Consider the following 25,715-nt stretch of genomic DNA (forward strand, 5'->3'; position numbering starts at 1 on the left):
CGTACTGATAATTTTCTTAAAAATATAAATAATGTCTTCATTCTACCTTTACCAATAAGGCTACAGTTGTGTTTTTCTAGCCTGATGCTTATCAAAAAAAGGTTTGAGAAATGCAGATCTATTGCACCTATTCATAATAGAATAAACCTTTTATGTTATTCATGAAATCTTGTTGCTTATGCCTGTAGAATATACAAGAACATTGAATGATTTTAGATACTTTTCACAAAATAGCTAGGGTCTAAAATCTTTGCCAAATCAAATATCAAATATGTTGATCAAGAGTAAATTTTTGAATAATTTATGTACAGTGTTACATAATTTTACATCAATTCTACTGTGCATGAAAAAAACTGTACTGACTTCTGTAGTTGAAGCATGTAATTAGGGTATTGCATGATAATAAAATGTTCTTTGAAATCCTGAATGTGTTCAGAGTGGTTGTTGTGTGCAGATCCTTGAACCTCAATGTTTGGACAAATAGCACTGCCCCCCCGTTGTGACCACCATTCCAAGAGGGAACGACATTAGCAATGATCCTAGGAAAGCAATTTTGTCCTCACAGCAGTCTGGAAAAGGATATTGAACCATTACCAAACAATCTCCAGAAACATAAATCATAAGCCGAAACCGCTCCATAACGGTCCCATTTTTCGGGAGCGTTCATACAGCAACTAATTTAACCCAAGGTTTCAATTATCAGCGCAAACCCAAAGAAAAACAGACCATACCGGCTTTAATGAGCATTTTAAATGTTACGTTTTGTCACAGCACCTTTAGAAGAACTCAACAAGATTGGTTTGTTATGTTTGACTGAGATTCATGAACAAACCACAAAACCCCTGAAACAAAAAGACACAAGACAATAGCTCAACTGAAGAAATTATAGAGCTAAAGATTTTAGAATGTCAGTCCAAACCTAATCCCAAAATGTAGATATGTGAACACTGGACAGATAATCTCTGATATCATCTATAGAGACACGTGTTGACCTTTGCTTTCTCAGCCTGCATCCACAGCTTTCTAACCTGTGGGAATCGGACACAGGAAACTGAGAGTTTTGTCCACCTGCCAATCTAAAAACACAACCCAGAAATGCAAAAAATTGAACTCTAGCAAATCCAAAACTAAGGATTTATGCTCAACAACCCCCACAAATGCAGTGAATTGAAAACAAAACATCAAAGTAGTCTTTACAACAAGACTGAAAATAAGTTACTTGTTGCTGTATAATTGCACTTTCTAACATTGCAGTAAATGGAAAACAGCTCACTTCTGACACCAACCTGTAGTGGTCTTTTGAGGTACTGCAACATTAAGAAGATCTTTTTGAGAAAATTTGAGAATGAAGAGAGCTTGGTCTGTGCCCTTCCATTAACGTTAAATATCACTGCTTGATTTCTAATCCAGACAAAACCAAATCTTTAATCAAACCTTTGTCCTAACCAGCACAGAAATGACCTCCCGCCACTTTAGAATCTGTCTTTAGCCTCACTGTTTTAAAGAAGTTTAGCTTATACAAATGAAAAAAAATATATACATAGCATAAATACAAAATAGAGAGTAATTGCTTTTTGCAATACAATACATTATTATAAATGAAATTTGCATTGATTTTGTTCTTTTTAAACTAAATATGTTTGTCTCCCTGATTTGTATTTATTTCTCTTAAACAAAAAAGTTTAACAAAACTAAACAGCAAGACTAAACCGTATGGAAGTGTGGGAGTCAAAGAGTGGAAAATGTTGTGTACGACAAAGTTTTTAGAGGCTCTCAGGAATGCAGATTCATCTGTGCACACATGTGAGGTTTTGTGAAATATTAAGTGCTCACTGGAGAGCATTTCTTTCTGACAGAGATGACTGCCAGCACATGAGAAACTCATCTTCATACCTTCTTTCCCCAACAGGAAATCCAGGAAGTGGTAGGTGTAGGCCACTCCAACTTTGGTCTCAACCTGAGGTCTTCGGAGAGTCGAGTAGATGTTGCCCGGGCTGTGCCTGTCTTCTGTCTTCCTCAGCTTTGGGAGCCGACACCCCATTTTCCTGGGAGGGGCGAGGTGAGGAAAGAGGATTGAAGCATTTAAAAAATGTGAGACAAAAAGAGAACCCGCGGGAGGGAACAAAATAAGACACAGGAAATCTGTGAATCTCTAAATATAAGCCAAGAGTGCGGTAGTCACATGCTGATATTAATGATGCTGGAAACAATGTGTGAATCCAACACTGAGACATGGGAACTGCACACAGCAATAACACATCAACATGGGTATGTCAGGCATTACCTGCTTGGTGGGTTGTGATACCAGCATCTCCTAATCAAAATTGGCTGATTGAGAGCGACATGTTTGATCAGAACGAATTAAGGCAGAAATGAGACCCATTTCCTGCCCTGTCAAGCAGAGCGACATGAGACTAGACAGACAGAGAGCCGAAACACTGGGCATGTCGTACTGCTAACCCATTTTCATGCTGATTCAAAGCTTGCCCAAAGGCAGAAAGAAATCAAGACAAGGGTTACACGTATATGTTCCTTAAAGTCCCACTCCGATGATCTTTTAATCTATTGTAAAAGACTTCCCATTGGTCTTTTAATTATGATTATGCCATTTTTAGCTAAAAGGTTTTTTAAAACTGCCGTTTTCTAGGACATAGTTTCTGCAGAGCGGCAGCAGTTCGTTAGAAACTCACCTCTATGTTGTGGCCGATACTATTGTTGCGGAGTAAGCCGGCCCAACTTCCCATCATCCATCTGTCCACATGCTCACAGCCCCCCACAACCCTAACCTAACGTTACCGGTGCAACAAACTGGTGATCAATACTGGAGCTATCCAGTTTTACAGTTTTGAATGAGATACCAGCTGAGACGAGGAAAATAAAAACATACATGTCGTCTACAAGTGAATGCATCAGAATGGAGAGGCGCATGGAGCTTGTAGCTAGACGTAGTAACTTGTATATCACATTTACATGCTTTTTCAAATGGTTCATTTGTTAGCTTAATTTTCTTTATATATGTTCTCTAATCAGAAAATTGCCACAAGAAGATGTTGAAAACACCAAAAAAAAAACACTATTTTCATCAGATTGGGACTTGAAAAATCAGAGAACAACCTCAGAAAAGTGTTGTTCTGAAATCCTATTCTTCTGATGTTCAATGAGGATAAAAAAATCCACCAACCAGGGCTGCATAATGTCCCATAGAACAAAAAGAGTGAGGGGATGAGGTGGAAAGTAGAAGATTAGGACAAAAAGAAACAGAAGACAAAACACAAGAGTAAAAATGGCTGTGTCCAAAAAAACATCAAGCTAATCTGATGTGACAGCAAAGGTACCCTCAAACCATCCTCACAGATACGCCTAATAATCCCCTCTGCCACGGCTTACGGGAGCCTCGGCGCGAGGAGGTGCACATCCACATATCCATGTGTGTGAGTGTGTTCTTGTGTGAGCATGTTTGCCTTCTCCCGGGGGCATTTATCTGTGTATCTGTATCTGTTTGTGGAGCATGGAGAATGACACAGTAACTCCTATCAGGCCAAATGCATGGACATTAACTCAGCTAACGATCCTAACAGACCACATTATGCCTTGTGTGTGTGTGTGTGCATGTGTCTGTGTGTGTGTGTGTGTGTGTGTGTGTGTGTGTGTGTGTGTATGTATGAGGGAGTAATGGTCGTTTGGCGACTCACAGCTCGGACTTGCATTTTTTAAAAGGTCAAAAGTTCTGAAAATGCTGATTGTTTCATATACTTTTGTAGCTCATCTGTCTTGAGCGCGTACTCGTTTTGCAAAGTAAAACAATTAAATCATTAATCATTTGATACAATGATGAGAACAAATGAGGAGAGATGGAAGGACGGGAAAGGGAGGGGGCGTCAGAACGTCAGAACAGCATTGAGCTGGCCTCTTGATCTGCCTGGTCTTAAATCCCAATACCATTAGCTCGTCAGCTTGTCTTGCCAAGGATTTTAAAACTGATTGTCTGCCCCATGCCTTAATCTGCATTTTTTTTTTCCTTTTCAAGCTCTTTACTGTTTCTGTCCACCATCTTTGATTGGGCTCACTGCCTGCAATCTGTTGGCACAATGTTCTTGATTGGTCTTCCAGAAAACCCCTTTTTGTGTCTGATTACAAGACCTTAGAATTTCACGGATACTCTTCATCCAAAGCTAATTCTGACCTTCACATTAAATCTTGCAACCGAATGATCTCCTATAGGCTCCTTGAATTCTAACTCTTTTTTTTTTTATCACCATTGTGCCATCCGATGTTTAACATAAATATAAAAATAAAAATAAAATTGGCAGAGCCTCCTGTGACTAATTTATGATTTTTGCAAGGTTTTCAAGACTCTGCACATCTCAGGTGGATCACTTCTGATGATGAGCGCCAGTGGCTTCAGACTTGATACATTTGGTCCGCTTTAAGTGAACCAGAGTTCATTTTTCCTGATAATCAGGAACAAATTTTCAGTCTGAACACACCCTGGCCCGGGAACAGGAACCACTCTCAGACCCATGAAGATGGTCTCTGTTTGTTTCCAATTGGACTGAGCTTTGGTTCACTCTGAGATTCCTCAGTCTGAATACAATCCGTTCCTGCAGCGGAACAACTGAACCAAAATGTCCACCATAGCCGACGTAAACAGAGGAAATGTAAAGCAACGATTGCTGTGTTATCAAACAGAAAAAAAGGATCCAACTGTTTAAATGTCTGAAATTTTATTTCAACACTTCTTCCATGCTTTTTTGTGTTTCTTTACGCGGCATGCGCTGCTGTGACGTCATCTTAAAAGCTACCTTCAGTTTCCTTAATAGAATTCTCCTAAAATAATGCCATACAACTACAACAATGACACAGCAACTCTATGTGGTCAGATGAATGCAGGCTCATTACTTCCCTTCTCACACTGTTTTCCTGACAATCTATATGTTATAAACACTTAGCAGTGTACCTTCGTACCTGACGTCTCCTCATCACTGCAGTTACTAGCATCCTCTGAGTTAAAGCACACACGACATGACTGCAGCATGCCTCCGCCGTATCAAAGTAAAAAATAAAAAGATTTGTTCCCAACGTCCAAAATTGTTAATCAAAATATGCACAGAATGTTGTTTTGACCCCGCCCTTGTAGTTCCCGGCCAATGACTGAAGATCTGTTTAGTCACATTGTTTTGTTTTGGTCCGTAGCAGAATGTGCCGTTCCATGCCAGTCTGAATACAGACCAAATGCAAGGTTCAGGACTCGATCCAGAACAAATTAAGCAGACTCGAATCGAAACAAAGAATTTTCCCAGTCTGAATACTCCCTTAAAGTCCCACTCCTGTCATCTTTTGATCTATTTGAAAAGCATTCTCAGTTGTCTTTTAATTACGATTATGCAATTTTTTGGGGCTAAAATCAAAGAATCTCTGATGTTTTTTTAAGACATAGTTTCTGTAGAGCGGCAGGAGTTCATTGGAAATTCGCCTCTGAAATGTGGATGGGACCGTTGGCTCAGAGTAAGCCCACCCCCACTTCCCATCATCCACCTATCCAGCTGTGCAGTTTTTTAGCCTTAGCTCAGACGAGGAAAACAAAGACGTTCATGGGTGTATTCGTATGCAAGTGGATGCATCCGAATTTTTTCCCGTCTGCTCTTGATTCACAACGATTTGAATAAAGAAATACTTAGAAATGCCATTTAAATCTTAATTATCTTTATATATGACCTCCATCATCAGAAAAATGCTACAAGAACATGTAAAAAAACACCATTATAATCAGAGTGGGTCTTTAGGGTCTATAAAACTAACTAGGGCGTACATTGAAAGATAAATATTTACAACAGTTTTGTTTTATACAAGAAACACCAAGACCAGCCTAATATTTACTTTCTGCTATATTCTTAGCACTCTAAATGATAAAGTTTACAGCAACAACCAAAACGATGCAGAGAATACGCATTTTCAAAGTATGAGCCAAATTTTAATATTACTTTTATGACCCTCTCCATCCATCTTCAGCCTCTTGCTGAATTTGCACGGCAAAACTACCCCCCACTGAGTTCATTCAGTCTCCAACGACCTACCACAAGCAAACCTGAGCTTATGACCATGTTAGAGGATGTAAATCCACCCCCTGCATAGCTCCTCAAGGACGGCACTTTAACTACTTTAACTTTGTCTGCAAAGAGTGGAAAGGTGCAACGTGGGAATGTTTAGCGGGTTTCATCTTCTCCTGGTTAGGGAAAAGGGATTTTGCTATGAGACTTGGGGTCAAGATCAGCAAAGAGGAGGAGGAGGAGTAACACAGTTACGCTGCCACATCTCATCCCCTCAAAATCAACTTCTTTCTTTTCCTTCTGGTGAGCCTTAATCCAGTTTCACCCCCAAATCTAACCCAATGCATCTACATTTGTTTTGATGAAAACTTCTTTGTGCTCAAAACCATTAGACACCACTAAACGCAAGTGTACGTCTCTGTGTTGCTAGTGGGTTTTTATCACTCAAATGCTTCATTCTGCCTCCTGATTAGCAAGGTCTTCTTAATATCTTTAGTGTATGATGAATGATGACAGTTCTGCTTCAAAACTAAGGTCGTATTTAGACCTTGAACTCCGTTAAGGAGGTTTAGAAGCAGAAAACTCTAATTGGACACAGCAGAAAAAGAAAATCCAAGGTTGTAATGCCAGAGAAACTTATTGGAGTTAAAGACTCGGGGCCTTTCTGCTCCATACGAGGCCTTTCTCTTTACAAGTTGACTTCAAACAGAATCTTTCACTTGCTGCCTCACAAACACAGACACAAAAAAGACATTGACAGCAAGAAGAAAAAGTCATACCGAACGGGGAGACAGAAAAAGATGGATAAAAGGAGTGAAGTGGAAGACTGAAGTGACAGACAGGGAGAGGCAGCAAGCTTCTCATTACAGAATCTCTTGTAACAGAGTTGTGAAATGGCAGCAGATTTACGTGAGAGCATAATCTGTCTGCACTATGCCGCAGCTATGACGCATCCTTTGACACTCCAGGGCTTTACAGGACGTAAAGTTCATCCAAAGCTGTCCAACATAGGATGTTTTCCCCTTTGATGTAAGCCAAATATTTCTTTTCATTTCTGTTCTTGACAAATAAACTTTGCTAATTCTTAATCTTTTTTTTTTAAACAAAAATTTGTATGTAAATTAAAAATGTGTGTAACTATAAGCAAAGCTTCCACAGTATCTCATAAGATCCATGACATAAAGGGAAACAATACTGATAGTAAATGTTGTAATTCATGAACTGAAATATTTACTGAACAACTAAAACTGGTTTCAGGCAAACTTAACACAAAAAGTAAAATAATTGTGCAGATGTAGCATTTCATTAGTTAAATAACAATGAAAAGTAGTGAAAAGTCTGATTTAAATTTTGAAGAGTTATTTCTTTGAATGGCTTATTTCATGCTGTTTTTAAGCCTCTTAGAGTAAAGGATATTCATATATATGATAATAAATTACCTTTAGCACACTACAGAATGATTTTTTATTGAATATGATTTATTTTCCCCAAGTTAATTTTCCTACTTAGCAGTAAGACGACTCTGTCTCTGAAGCTCCGCCTTTCTCTCCGTACGGGTGCCGCCCATTTCATGACATCATCCTACAGTCGGCCTCGGCAGTGTGTCTGCGTTTCTCTCACAAAAACAAACAACGTCCAAACTTTTGCAAAGATAGATGTGCATATTGGAAATATAAAAGGAAAGAGTTTAGCCGATTACCGATACCTCTGTGGAGAAAGTGGGCGTGTCTGTGTTAGCCTGGGGGCCGTGCTGACAGTACAGACTCTTCCTGGAAGGGCAGGTCTCACTTATCTACATCACAAGGTGAGAACCCGCCCGTTTTCGTGGGTTGGGAGGGGCTGGTGCTCAGAGCGCAGGTTTTTCGAGTAATACTCAGAAATGCGTGAACGGATGAAAATACCGCTTTGGGGTTGTTTTTTGTGAGGAATGAACACTATAAAAGCTCAAAAAGTGGATTTGGCATGATCAGGGCCCTTTAGGTAAACCTTTCTTTACTGTAGGAGGGATCACTTTAGCACTAGTTTTATTTCAATTTAAAAAAAGATGTATTTTTGTGCTCAAAAGCAAATGAGGAGGGCTGGTGCCTCATGAAATAAAATATTGTTTTGTATTTACTTCAACAAAATGCACAAGTAATGATTGTAGTTACATAAAAGGGGATCATTCAGACATAATGTGTAAGTGTTTCATTTTTGAGTTGAAAAAGAAAAGTGTTTAAGCTCTTCCATCCACTACACGTATTTTTATACATTTGAAATTCAGATGTGGCTTCCCTCCCACCGGATTCAACTCCGTCTCAAATGAAGATGCTGCTGGTGATCAAGAGTAAAAAGGAGAGCAGAAGGATCAGGAGAAAGACATAAGGAGGAGGAAATGGAGAGAAAGACAGTCTGAGCAGAGTGGGAGCATGTCAAGCCGCCTGCAGGGAGGTGGGACTCCTCAAAGCAACAAAGTAGTCACCTCATACTGTGTTTTAATGAGGCTGCATGGGGAGGATGGAAACTAATTATGACATTGATGTATTGGTCCTTTCACAGCTTCTTGCTCAACTTATATTTCACTAAACAGAACAGTTTATGAACAAAAGAAGGCTGGATTATAGGTTTGCGCGCAAGTCTTGAGATTTTCCCTTCAGTTGTGATTAATAGAAAGCAGGAATCACTGGTGATCTGAATAACAGAGTGGGTGTCAGTCGCCAGTGATGTCTGGATGATTAGTGGCCACTCAGCTCTGTCACTAAATGATGTCCCACGAATTACCCAGGGGCAGCCTTGCTTGAAATTGCACTGGATTTCCCTTTTTCATCCTCAGCACGTGGGTTTAGCTGCTGTTGCAGCGGGAAAAAAATGACACATGGTTCGGTCTGAGCGCAGCACAAACACGTGCGCTTGGTTGGGTTCACTCCATCAGCATATCTGGAGTTTACATCAACGTTCGTTTGTCCACAGTGAGTGTTACTCTGCATCCACAGACTTCTGGTGCGTAATTCCAGCATTAAACAATACTAATTCTTCCAAAAAAAAAAAACATTTTCCAGACGCACGTGGCGCGCAAAAGCAAAGTCAAACTATAATCTATTCTAGTGTCATTCTAATCTCATTAAAATCTTCTAAATGAGTGTTCATCACATTTCCATAACTGCGTAAACTTACCAATAAAGCTGGCACCGGTCAAGCCTCGCGTTCAGCTCTGCGTCCGTCTCTTCTCGCGGCTGCTGCGCAAAGACAACAACCTGACAGACAAGACCCACCGACAGGAATATGTGAATCCTTCATTCACAAACTACACGCTCGTGACGATCGACGCGCGCGCGGATCTCCTGTCGTGAGCGGAGTGTAGAAGAAGCAGAGGGGCGGTTTACGCGCTCCTCTCCCTCCTCTTCCTCAGCCTGGAGCGCTCTAGGAAAAGCTCAGACCCTATCAGAGGCTTGGAAAATTTCTGGAAGAAGACCACAACCTCATGGAACTGAGAACGTTAACATATATGAATAAAGTTTGGAGAATTTGAACATGGTCTCCCTCCAACCCACTTACCAAATTAAGTTAGTTTGCACCACCTTATAAAAATGTATATTTAATAAGGTGCTACCCGGGCAGATTAATAATTCAGAAACGTCTGACTGGTAGGAGGGTGTGGGGTCTGGTCAAGGGCTTGAAGAGGGCTCTCTGGGGACACCATCAGACTGTGACAAAAACAAAGCTGGGACCAGAAGATGATGGGCTTGTTGCCAGGCGAAGTGGGCCAATCCCATCCCGCCGCCAGACAAAATCTGGACCGCTTTGCCCACCTTGGAGATCAACACCTCAAATGTGACCCAACCAGCTTCCTCTTATGGACGAAATGAGGAGTTCAAAATGAAAATACAAATTCCAACCTTTATTCAACAGAAAGCCTACACAACAAAAACAAACAATGCTCAGGCTCTCAACAAATATCTTGACACAATTGCTTCCATTTACCTCAAAGACAGTGCCAATTAAAAACTGCATCCATGTGGTTTGGAGACATAAACTGTGCATCCTCTATAACACCTCACTGCATCTAAAAGTTATTCCGACATGTAAGGTTTTCATCTAAAATCCTCCAAGTTGTGCTTCTGCATTAAAAGACGAGACAGTGTAATGGATGTACAGTGAACTACAGTGATGTGAAAAAAAGAAAAACATCTCCCTTATTCCTTCACTACAGAAAGCTTCTCATTCCTCCAAAATTCAATTGATTTGAGTGCTGAAACCCAAAGTTTAGCTGTGGCGGTCTCTGAACGTCTGGAACCAGTAGACCAACTAAGAACCCAAATAACAATGAGGTGAAACCCAATCAAGTACAAAAACCAACAGTGCTTTAAAATAATCATAGTTTTAAATGGTATTAAAGCTTATGACGGTACAAAGTGAAGGAACGTTTGACCTAAAGTGATGCTTTGAAATGAAAACAAAATTGCAGTCAAGGTTTTGTTACAATATACACACATATGTACAGAGAACCTTTATATTATTAATACCCAAACCAAAGAAACTTTTATAATAAATCCAGAAAAAACATATATAAAATATAAATAAGCACAAAAGTGAGCTTAAAAGTCTTTTCATCTTTTGTCTCAAAAGAAAGTGATCCTTTGTTGTGGTTGGTACAATCTTTGATGAAGTGGGAAAAAAAAAAAAAAAAAAGCTGGTGCTAAAATGGCTCTTGAAGTTTTGAGGTGAGGATGATGAAGGTATTCTGAAAACCACCAGAAGAGCTGGGTTCCTGATGTCCAGAACCTCAAGGTGGCATTTTTAAGTATCCGACTCCTTTAAATAAAAAACACCTGTGGAAAAAATGAAATATGTAAATAATCACACTTTTTTTTCTTCTTAATCTAGTCACTCTTTCAAAGATTCTAATCTAAGAGGGCCTACCACAAAACTGGCCATTAAAACAAATATCTAAAGCTGCGTTCACACCAGACACCAGTCAGGGGCATCGAGTTTCAATGTCAAGTCATTATACAGACGCGATCTGAGGTCCTGCGGCGCGATTTGGGTGTCAGGCGTGGCGAGATCAGGGACTCAGCTTTGGGGACTCGGCGTTCTCAGTGACTTGATCAAAGGGTAGAAAAATGAATCCAATATGGCCACTCGATGCGAGGATTTCCTAAATTTCCATTCATTTACTTATCCCGGTGGGGCCACGGCGTTACCGGAGGCTGTCCTGGTTACTGGGATACACCCTGGACTAACAAGTGAAGTCCAGAAAAACGTTGGCGGTTGCTCTGCGGCCAGGGCGTCTGGCTGTAAAGTTGACGCGCGTCAGGAGAGGCAGCAGACAGGAATTGGACGCACGGATTGCGTCTGGTGTGAATGTAGCATAAAACCTTTGCTGTATGCTACTAATGCCGTATGTGTGGCACGTTCAAGAATGCACTGAATGCGGGTTTTTGAACACGCTTTTAGCATAACGTGTTCACACTGGACTGTCGCTACAAAAATGCTAACCCACTAACTGTACCTACAGTTGGAAGAGGCTTGGTGTGAAATGTTAAAGTGGTACAAGTCTCGTGAATCTTCCTTTTTTTTTTTACAGATCCATTCTAATATATATGAAAACTTGGTGTCGTATAATTACGTTATGATAATGTTCAAGGAAAACAGTAATAAAAGGTTTCCCCCAGAAGCCCTTGAAGTCTGAACACAGGACTAGCAGAAAAAGTAAATTATCTGCAAAGATGAATGTGTTTATTATAGTTCCAATCATATACAGAACTTTCAAAAGAAAAGAAAAAAAAAACGTGTGGTGATGAGGTTATCGTCACACCCCTAATTGAGATGCATACCGAATCATGGACAGGGAAAAATACACACCTCTAATAATCAGTGATGTAAGGTGAAAGGGTCTGTAACCAACAATGCTGTTCTTAGTGAGAAGCTGAAACCTAATGTGATGGTTTTACCTAGAACAGGAGCCCAGAGGCTGCTACTACAGCACCGTTCGCATAGTCTGGACCCCACAGTCCACAAAGCTCTGCAGAAAAGAAAATACTCCACTTTGAGAAAATATTTTACAGTGCGTTCCAAATCATTATGCAAATTGTATTTAAGTGTCAACAAAATACAATTCTTTGTTTTTTAATTAAACTCATGGATGATATTGTGTCTAAGGGCTCTTTGGATCACTGACAAGCATGATCCTTGTACTATCAAAAGATGTGTGGCTGATTCAGAAGACACAGGGGTTCCTCAGATAAAGGCAGAATAAGGAACGTTTCTGACAGAAAAATGCATCAGATGAAGAAAGCAGTGAATATAATACCACAGCAAGCACATATTTGAAGCTGCTGGTTTCTCTGGAGTCCCACAAACATTTAGGTGTAGGATCCTCCAGCAGCTGGTAGTTATACGTCAACCTTCTATTCAACCAACCTCTAACAGCACCCACAAGCTGAAACGGCTGCAGTGGGCCCAGACATACATGAAGACTCATTTTCAAATAGTCTTGTTCACTGATGAATGATGTGCAATCATAGATGGTTCAGATGGATAGAGTAGTGGTTGGCCACCATGTCCCAACAAGGCTATGACGTCAGCAAGGAGGGGGCGGAGTCATGTTTTGGGCTGAAATCACAGGGATAGAGCTGGTGTGGTCCCTGAAGGTGTGAAAATGACCTCTGAAAAGTTATGTGGAGTTTCTGACTGATCAATTTCTCCAGTGGTAGATAAAAAACCATGTTTCCCGTAGCAAAGTCATCTTCATGCTTGACAATTCACCACCTTATGCAGCATGGCATGACTGTACATCATTGGCTTCTATGGGCATAAAATGAGAGAAACTGGTGGTGTGGCCCACATCCTCCCCTGACCTTAACCCTATTGAGAACCTTTGAAGCATCCTCAAGCAAAATATCTGAGGTCGGGAGGTGTTCACATCCAAACAGCAGCTCTGGGAGGCTTTTCTGACATCCTGTTAAGAAATTCAAGCAGAAAAACTCCCCCAAAACTCAAAAAGGTTTAATGGATGCAAGACTAGTGAAGCTGCTACAAAATAAGCGGATTGTGTGGAAAAGTGCATTTTAAAGTTTTTATTTTTGAAAAAGAATGTACTGTTATATTTAGGAGGTTTGTTCAATAACATTTAATGTATATTCAAATGATTACTGACTTGAAAATGATGCTGTTGTTTGCATTGAATATTTAAAAAAAATCATAGAAAAATATCATTTGCATTATAATTTGGAACGCACTATACAAATATGCATATATGCAATTAACAGGGAACAGGTAGAATAAAAAAAAAACACTGCAAACTAAATAAAGATTTGTTGTTGTCAGACAACACCATCTAGTGGTACAAATGTAGACTGCAGTCTGAAAAAATACCTGCAAGAACAGAATATTGAGTTTGACTTTTTCATAGACATAATTGGAAATGGACACATTTGTTTCAAAATCTAAAAAACAAGAATGCCAACAATGATTGCTGGTTTGCAGATATTTGGAAGTTCGTTTTTCTTTTTATGCAAAAAGGTGTAAGTTTGCGTGTGTATAATTAATTAGCACATATAGTCATTAAGTGTTTGTTTACCTGATGTAAAGGGTGTGTCCGCTGGTCTGGGGTCCATGCTGGTGTGCTGTACTGTGTGTGGGGTGTAAAAGATGAGTTAGCTTACACACAGAGGGCTCAAAATCAATACCAGACTTAGTTTTGAAAAGATTAGCTTGCTGGCAGATGAACATATGCAAGCTTCAACTAAGGTTGTGACGATGGACGATGGAATCATCCATCGCGATGGCTGACTGACATCACGATGGAAAGACACTATTGTAATGCCACGCCCCCGCCACGCTGCGACTCGACACCATAAGCCGCGGTTACATGTGCAAAATATCTTGATCGGATCAATGGTCAGATTAGAATTCAACCGTGCACATGGGCCCAGAAAATCTTTTTCCGATTATAACCATCGTTCAAATGGGTCACACTTTCGGTCGGATTAAATCATTCGCACATGTGCAGTAGTGTTTGAAATACCGGAAAAAGAAATGAGTTCTGCTGAGAGGCATGCATAGATATCTGGCAGCTCCGTAATATCCTAGATGATCTTCTAAACGTGCTTTTATTAATTTTACGGTTATTATGAAGCGCCTGTTTGCTCATCATTTTAATTTGAATCCGTGTGGTCAGTGCTTTTTTTGTGGAAGAACGAAGCCGGAGGAAGGCAGCCAGGGCTAGGAGAGGCTAAAGGCCCGTACACACCGGGACGAATATTCGCCAGGCGTTATTCGCCAGCGTTTTTCGCCACGTTTTTTGTGTTCACACCCAGGCGATTTTCGCTGACGATGAGCCGAGCGAACATGCAATTTCATTCCCTGACATTAGATGGCGCTTAATGTAAACAGAAATACTCCTGTACACAAATTGGCGCTGCGCAACTTTACGCTTCTTAAACTCGCTTTTCCCTCAGAAGAAGAGAGCAAGTATTTACGCGCTTGTCAGAATCATACAAAGAAAACATGAATATTTCAAGCACCCGAACCAACTGGTGCTTGGTTCGGGGATATTTTAGGATGTCCGTCATTATTTCTTCGCGGCTGTGTAGATGCAACTCGGCGTCTATCTTCTTCGCTGGTATGTGTGCTCAGCAAGGCAGTTTTGTGTTTGAGCGCCCCCAAGTGGTGTTTTACTGTAACTTCAGAAGCTCCAGACACGTGAGCAAAAGCGGCGTTCTCATTGGTCAAATAGATTTCGACGCGACAAAAAAAAAAAAACGAGGCGTTTTTTTTTTTTTGACGCCTTGACGCGTGGCGTTTTTTTGCGACGGTGTGCACACTCTCATTGGTGCCCTTTGTTTAGTCACGAGGCGTGAAACGTCGGCGAATATCGCGCGCGAAATTCGTCCCGGTGTGTACGGGCCTTAACACGCGCTAACAACATTTAGCCTTTGATGAGCACAAAATCCATGCGGGAAACGCTGCAATCTGCATCTTGGCTGAACGTAAATATGTGGGAACAACATCAGCCTTTATTTTGTCGGGACACGACTGGAAACACAAATCCACGTGATTGTTTGAAAGGTTTCTAAGGACTGAGCGAGATTTCTGCTTTGAACAGCTCACACACACCGCCCCAAAGCCGCTGTGTGAGCCGACGGTCCGAGCTCTGCCTGGACACACACTTCTACCGGAAGACCCGGTTCTCCTGAGTTCGGTAGCTCGTTCACGTAGAGCTGCGGGACGGATCGCAGTCCACAGTCTCCCACACGTAGCGCACACGTTACAAAGCATCCCCCCTTCCCCTCAAACACAAAGTCCGTCTGCTCAGAGACACGGTCGCTCAGTCCACCGGTCCACTTGACTAATCAAGTGCAGGAGCGGACTACTTCTTTTCTATTTTGTTTGTCATTTTTGTTTTTTTGTTAAAGTCACTTCCCTCAGTTTATACTGGATCATCGCGGATGATTCATTAGTTGGGAAATAAAATAAATGAAGTAATTAAGTAAAATAACGAATAATAATTATATAATAACGAAAAATTAACCCCCCCACGATATCATCGTCCATCCCGATGGTTTACTGCAGACATCGTCAACTGCCAATTTAAGGGACTTCGTCCAACCCTAGCTTCAACCAGAAAAAAAAAAACAAATGAATAAAAGCTATGGGCTTTCACATAACCATCCCACAAATGTGCCTCTAACAGCAAAGCAAATCACACAAGCTAAACAACATGAATGAAGTTCAAATGTTGCAGTCAAAACGCTGTTTCACTGATTTTTTTTCTGTGCAAATCTGCATGCTTTTATTTGACAACATTAAGGCATTTTTGTGTGTTCCATCTCCCGATTGACTGTTGAACTTGTCTGCAGAAACAATAGCCGCGGTTACATGGGCAGAATATCTTGATCGGATCAATGATTGGGTTAAAATTCACCCGTGCACATGGGGTCAGAAAACCTTTTTCCGATTAGAACAAACGTTCCCATGGCTCACACTTTCGGTCGGAATGAATCATTTGGGCATGCGCAGTAGTGCTAAAAACTCCCGGATGAGGAAATAGGTCCCGTTCTAAACAAACAGCTGCCACAGACATTTATTTTATGCAGCAGCTCGGTAATATACGAGACGATCTTCCAAACGTGCTTTTATTAATGTCATGAATAGTATGAAGCGCCTGTTCGCTCATCATTTTATTTAATCCGTGTGATCAGTGCTGGAAGAAGGGTTGGGACAGGCTATAAACACAGGCTAACAACATTAGCCTGATGGACAAAATCCTGGACCATGAAACCCAGCAATCTGTATCTTGGCTGCACGTAAATGTCTGGGAATAACAAATTTTGTCGGGACACAACTGGAAACACAAATCCACGTCATTGTTTGAGCAGTTTCTAAGGATTGAGCAACATTTATTTCTGCTTCCCCAAACTCGCTGCGTGAGCTGGCGGCTCTCTTGAGTCCTGCAGCCGCTAACCCAAAGCGGCGGGACAGCTCGCAGTCTGAATTCTCCCACACATAACAAAACAACAAACCGCACACGTAAAAAAGCATTCTCCCCTCCTCAGACACAAAATTATTAATCCGGCTGCTCTGCTCACTCGGGTGCCAGTGGACCGAGTGAGCGTCGGGGGGCACGAAGCGCTCCTGCCCCGCATCTCCCTCGTGAGGGGTGTAAGAGAGGGGAGAGCCAGCGGGGCGAGAGCGGAGCGTCCGCAGAGCAGCTGGTCGGTCCCGTATGCGCTCCAAAGCTTTCTCTCAGCGAAACACCATCTATGCATGACGTAACCCAGAGCAGCAGTGACACACGATCGGAATGACTGTTTACATGCTCCACGATTGGATAAACGATCAGTATAACCCACCTATCTCGATCGGAAAGAAATTTTGATCCGAACGAGTCTGACCGGGGCAGAGTATTCCGAACGGCGCGTTTACATGACGCATTTGCTTTCCGATCAGGCGTTCTTTCCGATTACTTTTGCCCATGTAAACAAGGCTATTGTCACAGTTCTCCCACTTAAAAAGATGAGAGGCCTGTAATGTTCATTATTCCTCCACTATGAGAGACAAAAGGAGAGGAAAAAATCCAGAAAACCACATTGTGTCATTTTTAAAAAATTAATTTGTAAATTATGATGGAAAATAAGTATTTGGCCACCTACAAACAACATTTCTGGCTCTCACAGACCTGTAGCTTCTTCTGTAAGAGGATCCTCTGTCCTCCACTCATTACCTGTATTCATGTCACCTGTTTGCCAGACGTTTCCCCCTAAAGTTTGCTAGAGAACATTTGGATGATCCAGTAGAGGATTGGGAGAATGTCCTATGGTCAGATGAAACCAAGATAGAACTTTTTGATAAGAGCTCTACTCATCATGTTTGGAGGAGAAAGAATGCAGAGTTGCATCCCAAGAAGACCATCCCTACTGTAAAGCATGGGGGTGGAAACATTACAATTTGGGGCTGTTTTCAGCAAAGGGACCAAGACAACTTATCCGTGTAAAGGAAAGAATGAATGGGACAGTGTATCATCAGATTTGAAGTAAAACCTCCTTCCATCAGCAAGAGCACTGAAGATGAAACATGGCTGGGTCTTTCAGCATGACAGAAATCCCAACCACACTGCTATTGAAGGAGTGGCTTCATAAGAAGCATTTCAAGGTCCTGGAGTGGCCCAGCCAGTCTCCAGATCTCAACCCCATAGAAAATCTTTGGAGGGAGCTGAAAGTGTGTTGCCCAGCGAAAGCCCCAAAACATCACCGCTTTAGAGGAGATCTGCATGGAGGAATGGGCCAAAATACCAGCAACAGTTTGTAAAAACTTGTGAAGACTTACAGAAAACCTTTGGCTGATGTCATTGCCAACAAAGAGTATATAACAAAGTATTGAATTGAACTTTTCTTACTGACAAAATACTTATTTCCATCATAATTTTTAAGTACATTCTTTAAAAATCAGACAATGAGAATTTCTGTATGTTTTTTCTCGTTTTGTCTCTCATAGATGAGATAAACCTATGATGAAAATTACAGACCTCTTATCTTTTTAAGTGGGAGAACTTGCACAATTGTTGGCTGAGTAAATACTTTCTTGCCTCACTGTACAAGCCTCCCAATGTGAACTACGGTAGCTTTTTCTCTTTTTGTAACTGTATCTACAAAAAGTAGATAGAAGGACAAGTTTGAGCTAAATTACCTGGTAAGTGTAGGCGTTCTGAGGATAGCTCACTGGCATCTGTGGAATCACTATCCCACCAAAGTTGGAGTATGAATACGGCTGCAAAGAAGGTCAAAAAATACTTTAAAAAGGGTGGGACCTGAGATGAAAACTAGCTAGAAAGAAATTCATCATATCATGCTAACAAAAAAACTCTTATAAAAAGTGGCACGCTTTGATTATCTCACAAACATACAGATTTAAAATACACATAATGCACATACTAATGCTAATACGCATCCAAGGGTTTTAGGACCAAAACCATCAAAGTAAACTTCCAAAAACACCAGGGCTACCTGATTATATGGAGTGCCTCCACTGACAATGGGTGAGGGTTGTGTCACCCCTCCTCCTAAAGGGGGACAGCAAGCACAGTAAAAGTACTGGGTGGGATTCATCCAGGCACCATTGCCAACAAAGCCAGGCGGAATAGACCCTAAATGGGAACAAAACAGACAAATGATCAGTAAGTCATGCCCAAAACGATTCAATCCAAAACCTTGAATTTTAAAAGCTTGCTTTAAAAAGGACTGAATTGGCCAGGAAGATTTTGGTTTATACAGTAAGAGATTACGTCAGGGTTAAGGTCTGAGCATTTTCTGTGAATAAAAAATGAATATCAAAGATTACATGTCCAGTGGCTATGGGGGGAAAGGCAAATCTGCATGTAAAAAATATCATAAATAGTTAAAAACACCTGTGCAATAAACATGCAAAATCACACCTAATCCAGAGGATGAGTCTAATGGTAACACATTCTGACAGTATAACCAAAACAGAAACAAACAAAAAAAGACTTACGAGGCCTCTTTTCTTTCAAAATAGCAGGGCCCAGCTTCAGTTTCCGACCCATAAAAATGATTTGTTGCTATAGAAAAGAAACACAATTAACGAGTGATGGTCAGCCTTTACATCTTGGTAAAAGAAAACATTACAGACATCCACTGACCTCAATGATTGACTGAATGTCTACATCTTCATTGAAGTACACGAACCCGTATCTGAAAAGACACATTTTTCAACATAGTTGGCAAACCAGGTTGACATTTAAGACATTCCTATCCTTCATTAGACAAAAAAAGCAGCATATAGTGACAGCAACACTCACCCTTTGCAGAGCCCACCGCGGTACCTGATGATCTTTACTTCCCTGACGGAACCATATCTGGCAAAGAACTCCTTTATTTCATTTTCATCCACCTGAAAAGGTCAATAGCATACAAAACAATTCAATTCAACTAAAACCTTTTGGAATATTTTAGCATGTGAATGCCTTTTCTGAAATTACAAAAAGCCTCAGAGGAGAAACTGAGGCATTTGTTTTTTTTGTAGAAATGTTCTCAGCCCAGTTTGCTGGATGAGTTTTTCCTCGTTAGTACTTTATATTTCCTTTAAGTTTTAACTGAATTTTCCTGCAATAACTGGTATAACTGTTTTCAATCCTAAATGTGAGTTTCTAATTATCACTATTTCTTAAATTTTCACAGTTTATTTATGATAAAGTCGAAAAGCAAAAAAAAAAAGAAAAGGTCTTAAAAAGCACATGTAAGCACAAGCTCACTTATTTGGAATATTATTTTTATATAGGCTCCCTTCGTCCCACTCCTTCAAGCAATAAATCAAGCTCTACATGACTTTAGTTAATGATTACTATATTAAATTTAGCATATGAGATTTAAGTGTCTTTTTTGTCTGTTTTATTGTCTTTTTCTTTTATTTGTGCACTTCAGCATTTCTGTAATGAGCTTGATAAATCTGTGTACATTATTGCTTTGACTACAATGCTTGAAATAAATAAAATAGATAAATAACTAAATACATTTTTAATGAGATAATGGGAGTAAAATGTTTTGGGTGCTGTGTTTTTTGTTTTTTTTACTTTTCATATAAATCCAACAGAAGTTTAAATAAAATTTGCAGGTAGGTGATTCCCTTTCTAAGCAAAGATGTGAGCATTTCCACAAACAACTGTTTTCTGTTTAAAAAAAAGAAAGTATCTTTGTTCATTTACTACAGTATTACATGCAGAATACATGTAACTTTGAGTGAAACCAAACTGACCTTCATGTCGATCCCTCCAACAAAAAGGCTGTTGGGCGTCAGTTTGCCCTCAGGCAAAATGAATCCATTAGCCAACTTATAGGGAGAGACTGTCTGATTAATACTTCTGGGTCTGTTCAGATCCTTCAAGGAGAGAAAAAGAATTAGGGTTAGTTTTAAATGTTAAAGTAAAACCTCACAATAACCCCGCTAAAGTACAAATTTCCCACAATTCACAGAGCTTTACGCTTTGGAAAAGATGAAGTTGAAATAGTTAGTCAAACAAACCATGTGCTGAGCAATAGCCAACCACTGAACCGAGTTATAAGGTTTTTATGAAATGTAAATCACAATATTTTGTAAGCGTATTCCATTAAATTGAACTTTTTTCAAACGGGTGTCATTTTACATGTATTAAAAAAAATAAAATACAGAGAATCTTTGTTCAAACCTTTCCGTAATTTTTGTTCTAATATTTTAAAGAACTAAAAAAGCAAAGAGCTACAAACAGGCGGGGAACCAACCTCATCTGCTCATAAAAAGTACAAGTTGATCTGCAATGACACGTTGAAAAGCCATAATTTGTCATAGACATGATCCGTTTGGTTTATGTGCTTATCACAATATCACCAGTCTGTTTTGTTCTTCCTAGTTACAGAGCAAAACATTGGGGAAGTACTAAATATTGACCAGGGTGAACGGTTTATTTTTTTGTTAGTCAATCTGAAATTTGCTTTAATTGTCTTTGCATTCACTAAAATTTTTTCCGATTTCTCCCTAATTTTTTTAGGACTCCAATAGTTGTAGGCCTAGTCCTAATTTCCGTTACTCAAACATGTGGGTTCACTCTATATGAGAAAAAACATTATATTAGGGATTTCTGTGGAGTTTGTTTTAACAGAAATGAGAACTTGTGATGTTTTAGAGACTATTTACGGTCAGTCACTGAGAAACTATGAAGGTAAATATGGTCCAAAAAGAACACACTTGTAGATATGATCTGAGAACTTGTAATATAGAATGTGACACACCAAAAACCTGCATCTGTGTGTAAAAATCTTCTGCTGATTTATAATAAAGGTGCTCAATAGCCCTGACCCTGTTGTCCTGCTACAAGAAACAGGATTTTCCTGCTGACGGTACGTTGGCCGCCGTCTCGCTGCATGTCTGCATTTAAAGCACAAAGAAATCATTTCTCATTAAAATGCAGGAAAAAACTGACATTTTTCTTCAGAAATGCATTTGTAGTTCACTCTGTGTCAATGCAAAATGACTGAGAGACTTGCTGTCACATTTGAACGTTTATCAGAAGAGTTATTGAAGCAGGAAGTCTTAATCTGTGAAGATCTTTCTAACTTTACCAAATCCTCTGCGTGCTGCGCTCTGATTGGTTGACTCCGCCTCCTCTAACCCCCCCCCCCCCCCCCTTCCATTTTCGGACACAGATTCGAGCACACGCAGAAGCACATTTGAGCAGTTGCGATCACAGATTTTAAGTTGTAACTCTAAATCAGTGCATCTCAAATAGTGTGTGTGTGTGGGGGGGCATGGTGCGATGCCAGGGGGGGCGCGCGGTAGTGGCGGTTTTAGGCACAGGGAACACGGGCAATTGTCGGCTGCACAAATTAAACGTGGGGGAAACGTGGGGGTGGTGGTGACAGCGGCTCAGTGCTTGGGAAAAAAATCTGCGCCACTATTCCTATTGTCTGTTAAATCGCAGAGTTTATGACAGCCTGAAACCTGTGAATCCCCGTCCGTGCAGCTGCTCTCCTGTCACACGTGTGTGAGAACGAAAGGGGAGGGGTAGTGTGGGCTCAGGTTGCCAGGTGAAACGGGGCACGAAGAGAGCTGCAAGCGCTGCCTGTTGCCCAATACCAGGATCATGGCGTGCCTTTAGATCAGTGTTTTTCAACCTTTTCTGAGCCACGGCACACTTTAACCTTAAAAAAAAATCCCGCGGCACACCAGCATCCAAAAATTAAAAAAAAAAAGGATAAACTCATAGTCTGTATTGATCTACAGCCCCTCCACAATCTCACATGCATTTTGGAGATAATTGTTGCAGAAAAAGCTGGAAACTGCAGCTGTTTTTTTCTAAAAGATTCAATAAAAGTTAAGTTAGAAGATTTAAAAATAGTTTGATGTGTGTTCGTTGGTTTCAAGACGTCTAACGACAGATCTCCTTGTGCCCTGTCACTCTCACAACCCAATGCATCATGGGAGATGTAGTGCATAAAACGGCCGGAGATCGGTTTTCGGAGCTTCATTGTTTTGTTCACTTGTTCCACGGTCTGATACCGGATTCTGTGGAAAGCTACAGCGCTAAAGACGAGCTTTAGCTGGTATTTTTGTTAGAACTGAGCGACTTTACGAGCTAAATCGGGACAAGGAAGTGAAGACTTTAACCACTTCTGATTGGTCAGACTGATGACATGTGATTAAGCCCCTCAAGAATGATTGGTGGAGACAGTCAAAGGGACGGGACTTTTCCCAAATACAGCCGGAGCTGCAGCTGAATCGCGGTACGGTCATTCTTATCAAAATGTCTTTAATAAAATAAAATAAACGCAAAGAAAAAGTATTTTACGATCTTTTATATTCCTAACTCCTCAGTGTTTTATCAGGGCCTGTTTGGATGAACACAGAGCTGAAATCCTGGAGATGGGAAATGTTTTTAGATCAGTTAATGAGGGCAATTTTCCACGGCACACTTGACCATCTCCCACGGCACACTAGTGTGCCGCGGCACACTGGTTGAAAAACACTGCTTTAGATGACTTAGCTCATACTAATAATGTCATTTTTTATTAAGTATTGAAGACATTTTGATGACGTGTCTTTGTTTTCCATAAATGTATTCTTTGTCTGCCTGTCGTTTAGTTGGTGTCAGTATTTGACAGAAATAAAGCAGGTAGTGAAGTAAACTGCTGCACTTTTTGAGATGATAAATAAACAATCATCATTTAGAAAAAGGAAAAATCAGCACAATGTTTTTTTGACTTATTTCTTCAGACTAAAAACGTTAAATGTATTGGTGCTGCTGTGTTAATGTTTCAGAACAATTTACATTTAATATTATTTATTGATTGAATTATTTTTCTCAGCATCAAATGGGTCAGTTGGTCAAAATGTTTCTAGTTTAAATAACGAATTTTTATTTCAGGCACTTTAAGCTTCTTTTCTGTTTAAGACTAGAACAGGGCTTCTGTGTGGCTAAATAAAGTTAATATTTGTTGAAAGTGGATTTACATTCCTTTTTTTTATTTGTTAATGTTAAAAGATACTATTTTAGGTATATTTACACATTTTTTTATAGATACTTCCTCAATATATTGTCACAGCGCGTTTGTGTGTGGTGGTGGTGGTGGGGGGTCTCTCTGTAATGTTTGAGGTTAACACAGTAAGTAAGAACAAATCAGAATGGTGCTATTGTAACGACCCCGCTAATAAGTCACTCATAGCGGGGTAAATGAAAGCCGAGCTGTCATTCAAGTGGCTGCGCTGGAGAGCTGTCCGTCTCTCATACACCACCCCACTCCGAACAGTCTCAGAGAGGACGAGGCTTCAAGCCCATTTATTTTGGACTCACAACACTGAACATTGCACATGGGTCATCACCCTCTCCCCCTTCCACACTCATAGTGCAACAAAAAGAAACAAACATAACAGGAAGAATTAACTAAGGGTGGAACAACAAAACAGCCATATGAAAAGAAACGTGGGCAAAAAAAAAAAAAAAAAACACCCATGCCATGCTCAGCCCTATTTTGACCAGGGGATCGCATCCCACAATCCCCTGCTGCCAGCAGACCCAACGTGCACGTGGCCGCCACTAGTGTAAACAAAACGGATCAAGTCTGTGACACGGACACATGAGTTTTCAACTTAGAGGTCATCTTATCGTTTTATTTCAGGAGCAGATGAGGTTAGTTCCCAGCCTGTTTTAGTTCTTAAAAATATCAGAAACGAAACAAAAATCCCCCGTAATACGATTCCGTATGTATTTGCTAAAGCAAGGCAAGCAGACACGTGAATGTTAGCTTAAAAGTTTTAGCGACATTACGTTAAGTAGCCAACTATAATAGACCCCGTGAAAAAATTCCACGATTTACTTAAAACTTTACTTTAGTCCAAACGCTGTAAACACGAAAACACTGAAAGTCCTTGAGAAATCGGTTGATATTTTAGCTGTAGAAGTGATCCGGCTGAAGTTGAACCGACGTTGGCCTCTATCATACTCGGCGCCATTTTCATCGAGTCTTCCCGCTAGTTCACCTCAAGCTAAGCGCGATCGCACCAATTACTTGACACAAAACGCAAATTAACGCAACAACATTCTCAGTAAATAAACATCTCGTACACGCACATAAAATAACAGAAAAACTTACCATTTCTAAAATGATTAAAACCAAGAATTTGGCCAGAAACCCAAGCCGCGGATCTTCAAGGCTCTGCTCAGCAATCGAGAATGATCCGAAACCACGCCCATCACGTCCGGCGTGACCCCACTCCGCCGAGACAGATCCACTGCATGGTCAACCAGGGAGGACCGGGAGGACGCACTCTTCTTTTAAAATGTAATTTATTCCAGAAGAAAGGCAACTCCTAATTAATTAGTATATTTATCAGTTTTAATTTGCTTTTATTAATATTAACTTTTTTTACACGGAGGCATTTCAAAGTACTTTTTTTATTTTTATTTTTTAGCAAACAGGAAAATTCAATCATCTTATGTGGTGTGACAAAACATTTATGAGTTGTTAAATTATTTTCATAAGCTTATTTGTTTGGAAAAAACATGAAAGTTTTTTTGTGTTTTGACAATTATTTATTTATTTTTAAATTAACATGATGCAACTAGCCCACATGTTTATTTGTGTGCTGGATTAATTAAAGATGTTGTTTGCTGACCAATATGTGTATTTCTTTCAGATTTTGTCAATTTTTTTGTAATTGAAAACGTTAAATGGTTAGTGTAAGAAACAAAAGTTAAATAAATACTCACTGAAAAGCACAGAAGGACACACAATATGTATGGATGTCAATTCTGATCAGTTTTGCTCAATTGTTCCATCATTCAAACACACTAATATTCTATTACGATATGCTTTTCAATGCAACAACCTCTCATTTTTCTGCCTAATTCATCACCAGAGCTTCTAGAGTAACTTTGTTATTTTTTGTAAGCAATTGTAAACCACCAAAGCCTGAAAACAAAAGATGGATGCACTGCATCACAGGCAGCATAAGCCCTGTAATCTTTGAAGTTCCTTTAATATGAAGGCTGTCTGTACCCTAAATGATTGCAATGCTTTACCATGGTCCTTTTTCCAGTTTTTCTCAGTCGCTTTGGTACAATTCTCAGATCAGAATTGAAGTTTGCAAATACGTGTGTGCATTTCTCAAAACAATTTGTACAAACAGCAAAACACTATGGATTTC

At 40.1% G+C, this 25,715-nt stretch overlaps 2 protein-coding genes across 6 annotated transcripts in view; both read right to left on the minus strand.

The window, feature by feature from the left end:
- The window catches only part of rftn1a (raftlin, lipid raft linker 1a), a 30,066-nt gene extending 20,618 nt beyond the window's left edge, over positions 1 to 9,448 (minus strand). For both annotated transcript variants that reach the window (XM_023959818.2, XM_023959815.2), the window contains exons 1-2: positions 9,201 to 9,448; positions 1,894 to 2,045 (exon numbers count right to left, since the gene is read on the minus strand). In XM_023959818.2, the coding sequence (XP_023815586.1) occupies positions 1,894 to 2,041 (148 nt within the window). In that variant the 5' untranslated portion in view covers positions 2,042 to 2,045; positions 9,201 to 9,448. The remainder of the gene's footprint in view (positions 1 to 1,893; positions 2,046 to 9,200) is intronic.
- Positions 9,449 to 9,903: 455 nt separating this feature from the next.
- Positions 9,904 to 24,816, minus strand: dazl (deleted in azoospermia-like). Of its 4 annotated transcripts, none has more exons than XM_078954498.1 (11): positions 24,662 to 24,777; positions 21,372 to 21,440; positions 20,295 to 20,417; positions 19,342 to 19,433; positions 19,183 to 19,234; positions 19,035 to 19,101; positions 18,530 to 18,669; positions 18,213 to 18,293; positions 13,606 to 13,656; positions 11,978 to 12,048; positions 9,904 to 10,855 (listed from the first exon to the last, which is right to left on the minus strand). In XM_078954498.1, the coding sequence occupies exons 3-10, from the start codon at positions 20,298 to 20,300 to the stop codon at positions 12,004 to 12,006; spliced, it is 534 nt and encodes a 177-aa protein (XP_078810624.1). In that variant the 5' UTR covers positions 20,301 to 20,417; positions 21,372 to 21,440; positions 24,662 to 24,777; the 3' UTR covers positions 9,904 to 10,855; positions 11,978 to 12,003.
- Positions 24,817 to 25,715: the final 899 nt, after the last annotated feature.

This window comes from Oryzias latipes, chromosome 11 (assembly GCF_053564925.1).
Source record: "Oryzias latipes strain Hd-rR chromosome 11, Olatipes_Hd-rR_3.1".
Classification (NCBI taxonomy): Eukaryota; Metazoa; Chordata; class Actinopteri; order Beloniformes; family Adrianichthyidae; genus Oryzias; species Oryzias latipes.

Coding starts and splice junctions, on each gene's coding strand:
- dazl (XM_020706872.3), bottom strand. Junction 19,235..19,341: donor CGCGGTGGGCTCTGCAAAGG/GTGAGTGTTGCT, acceptor GTGTCTTTTCAG/ATACGGGTTCGTGTACTTCA. Junction 13,657..18,212: donor AGAACGCCTACACTTACCAG/GTAATTTAGCTC, acceptor CCCCACACACAG/TACAGCACACCAGCATGGAC.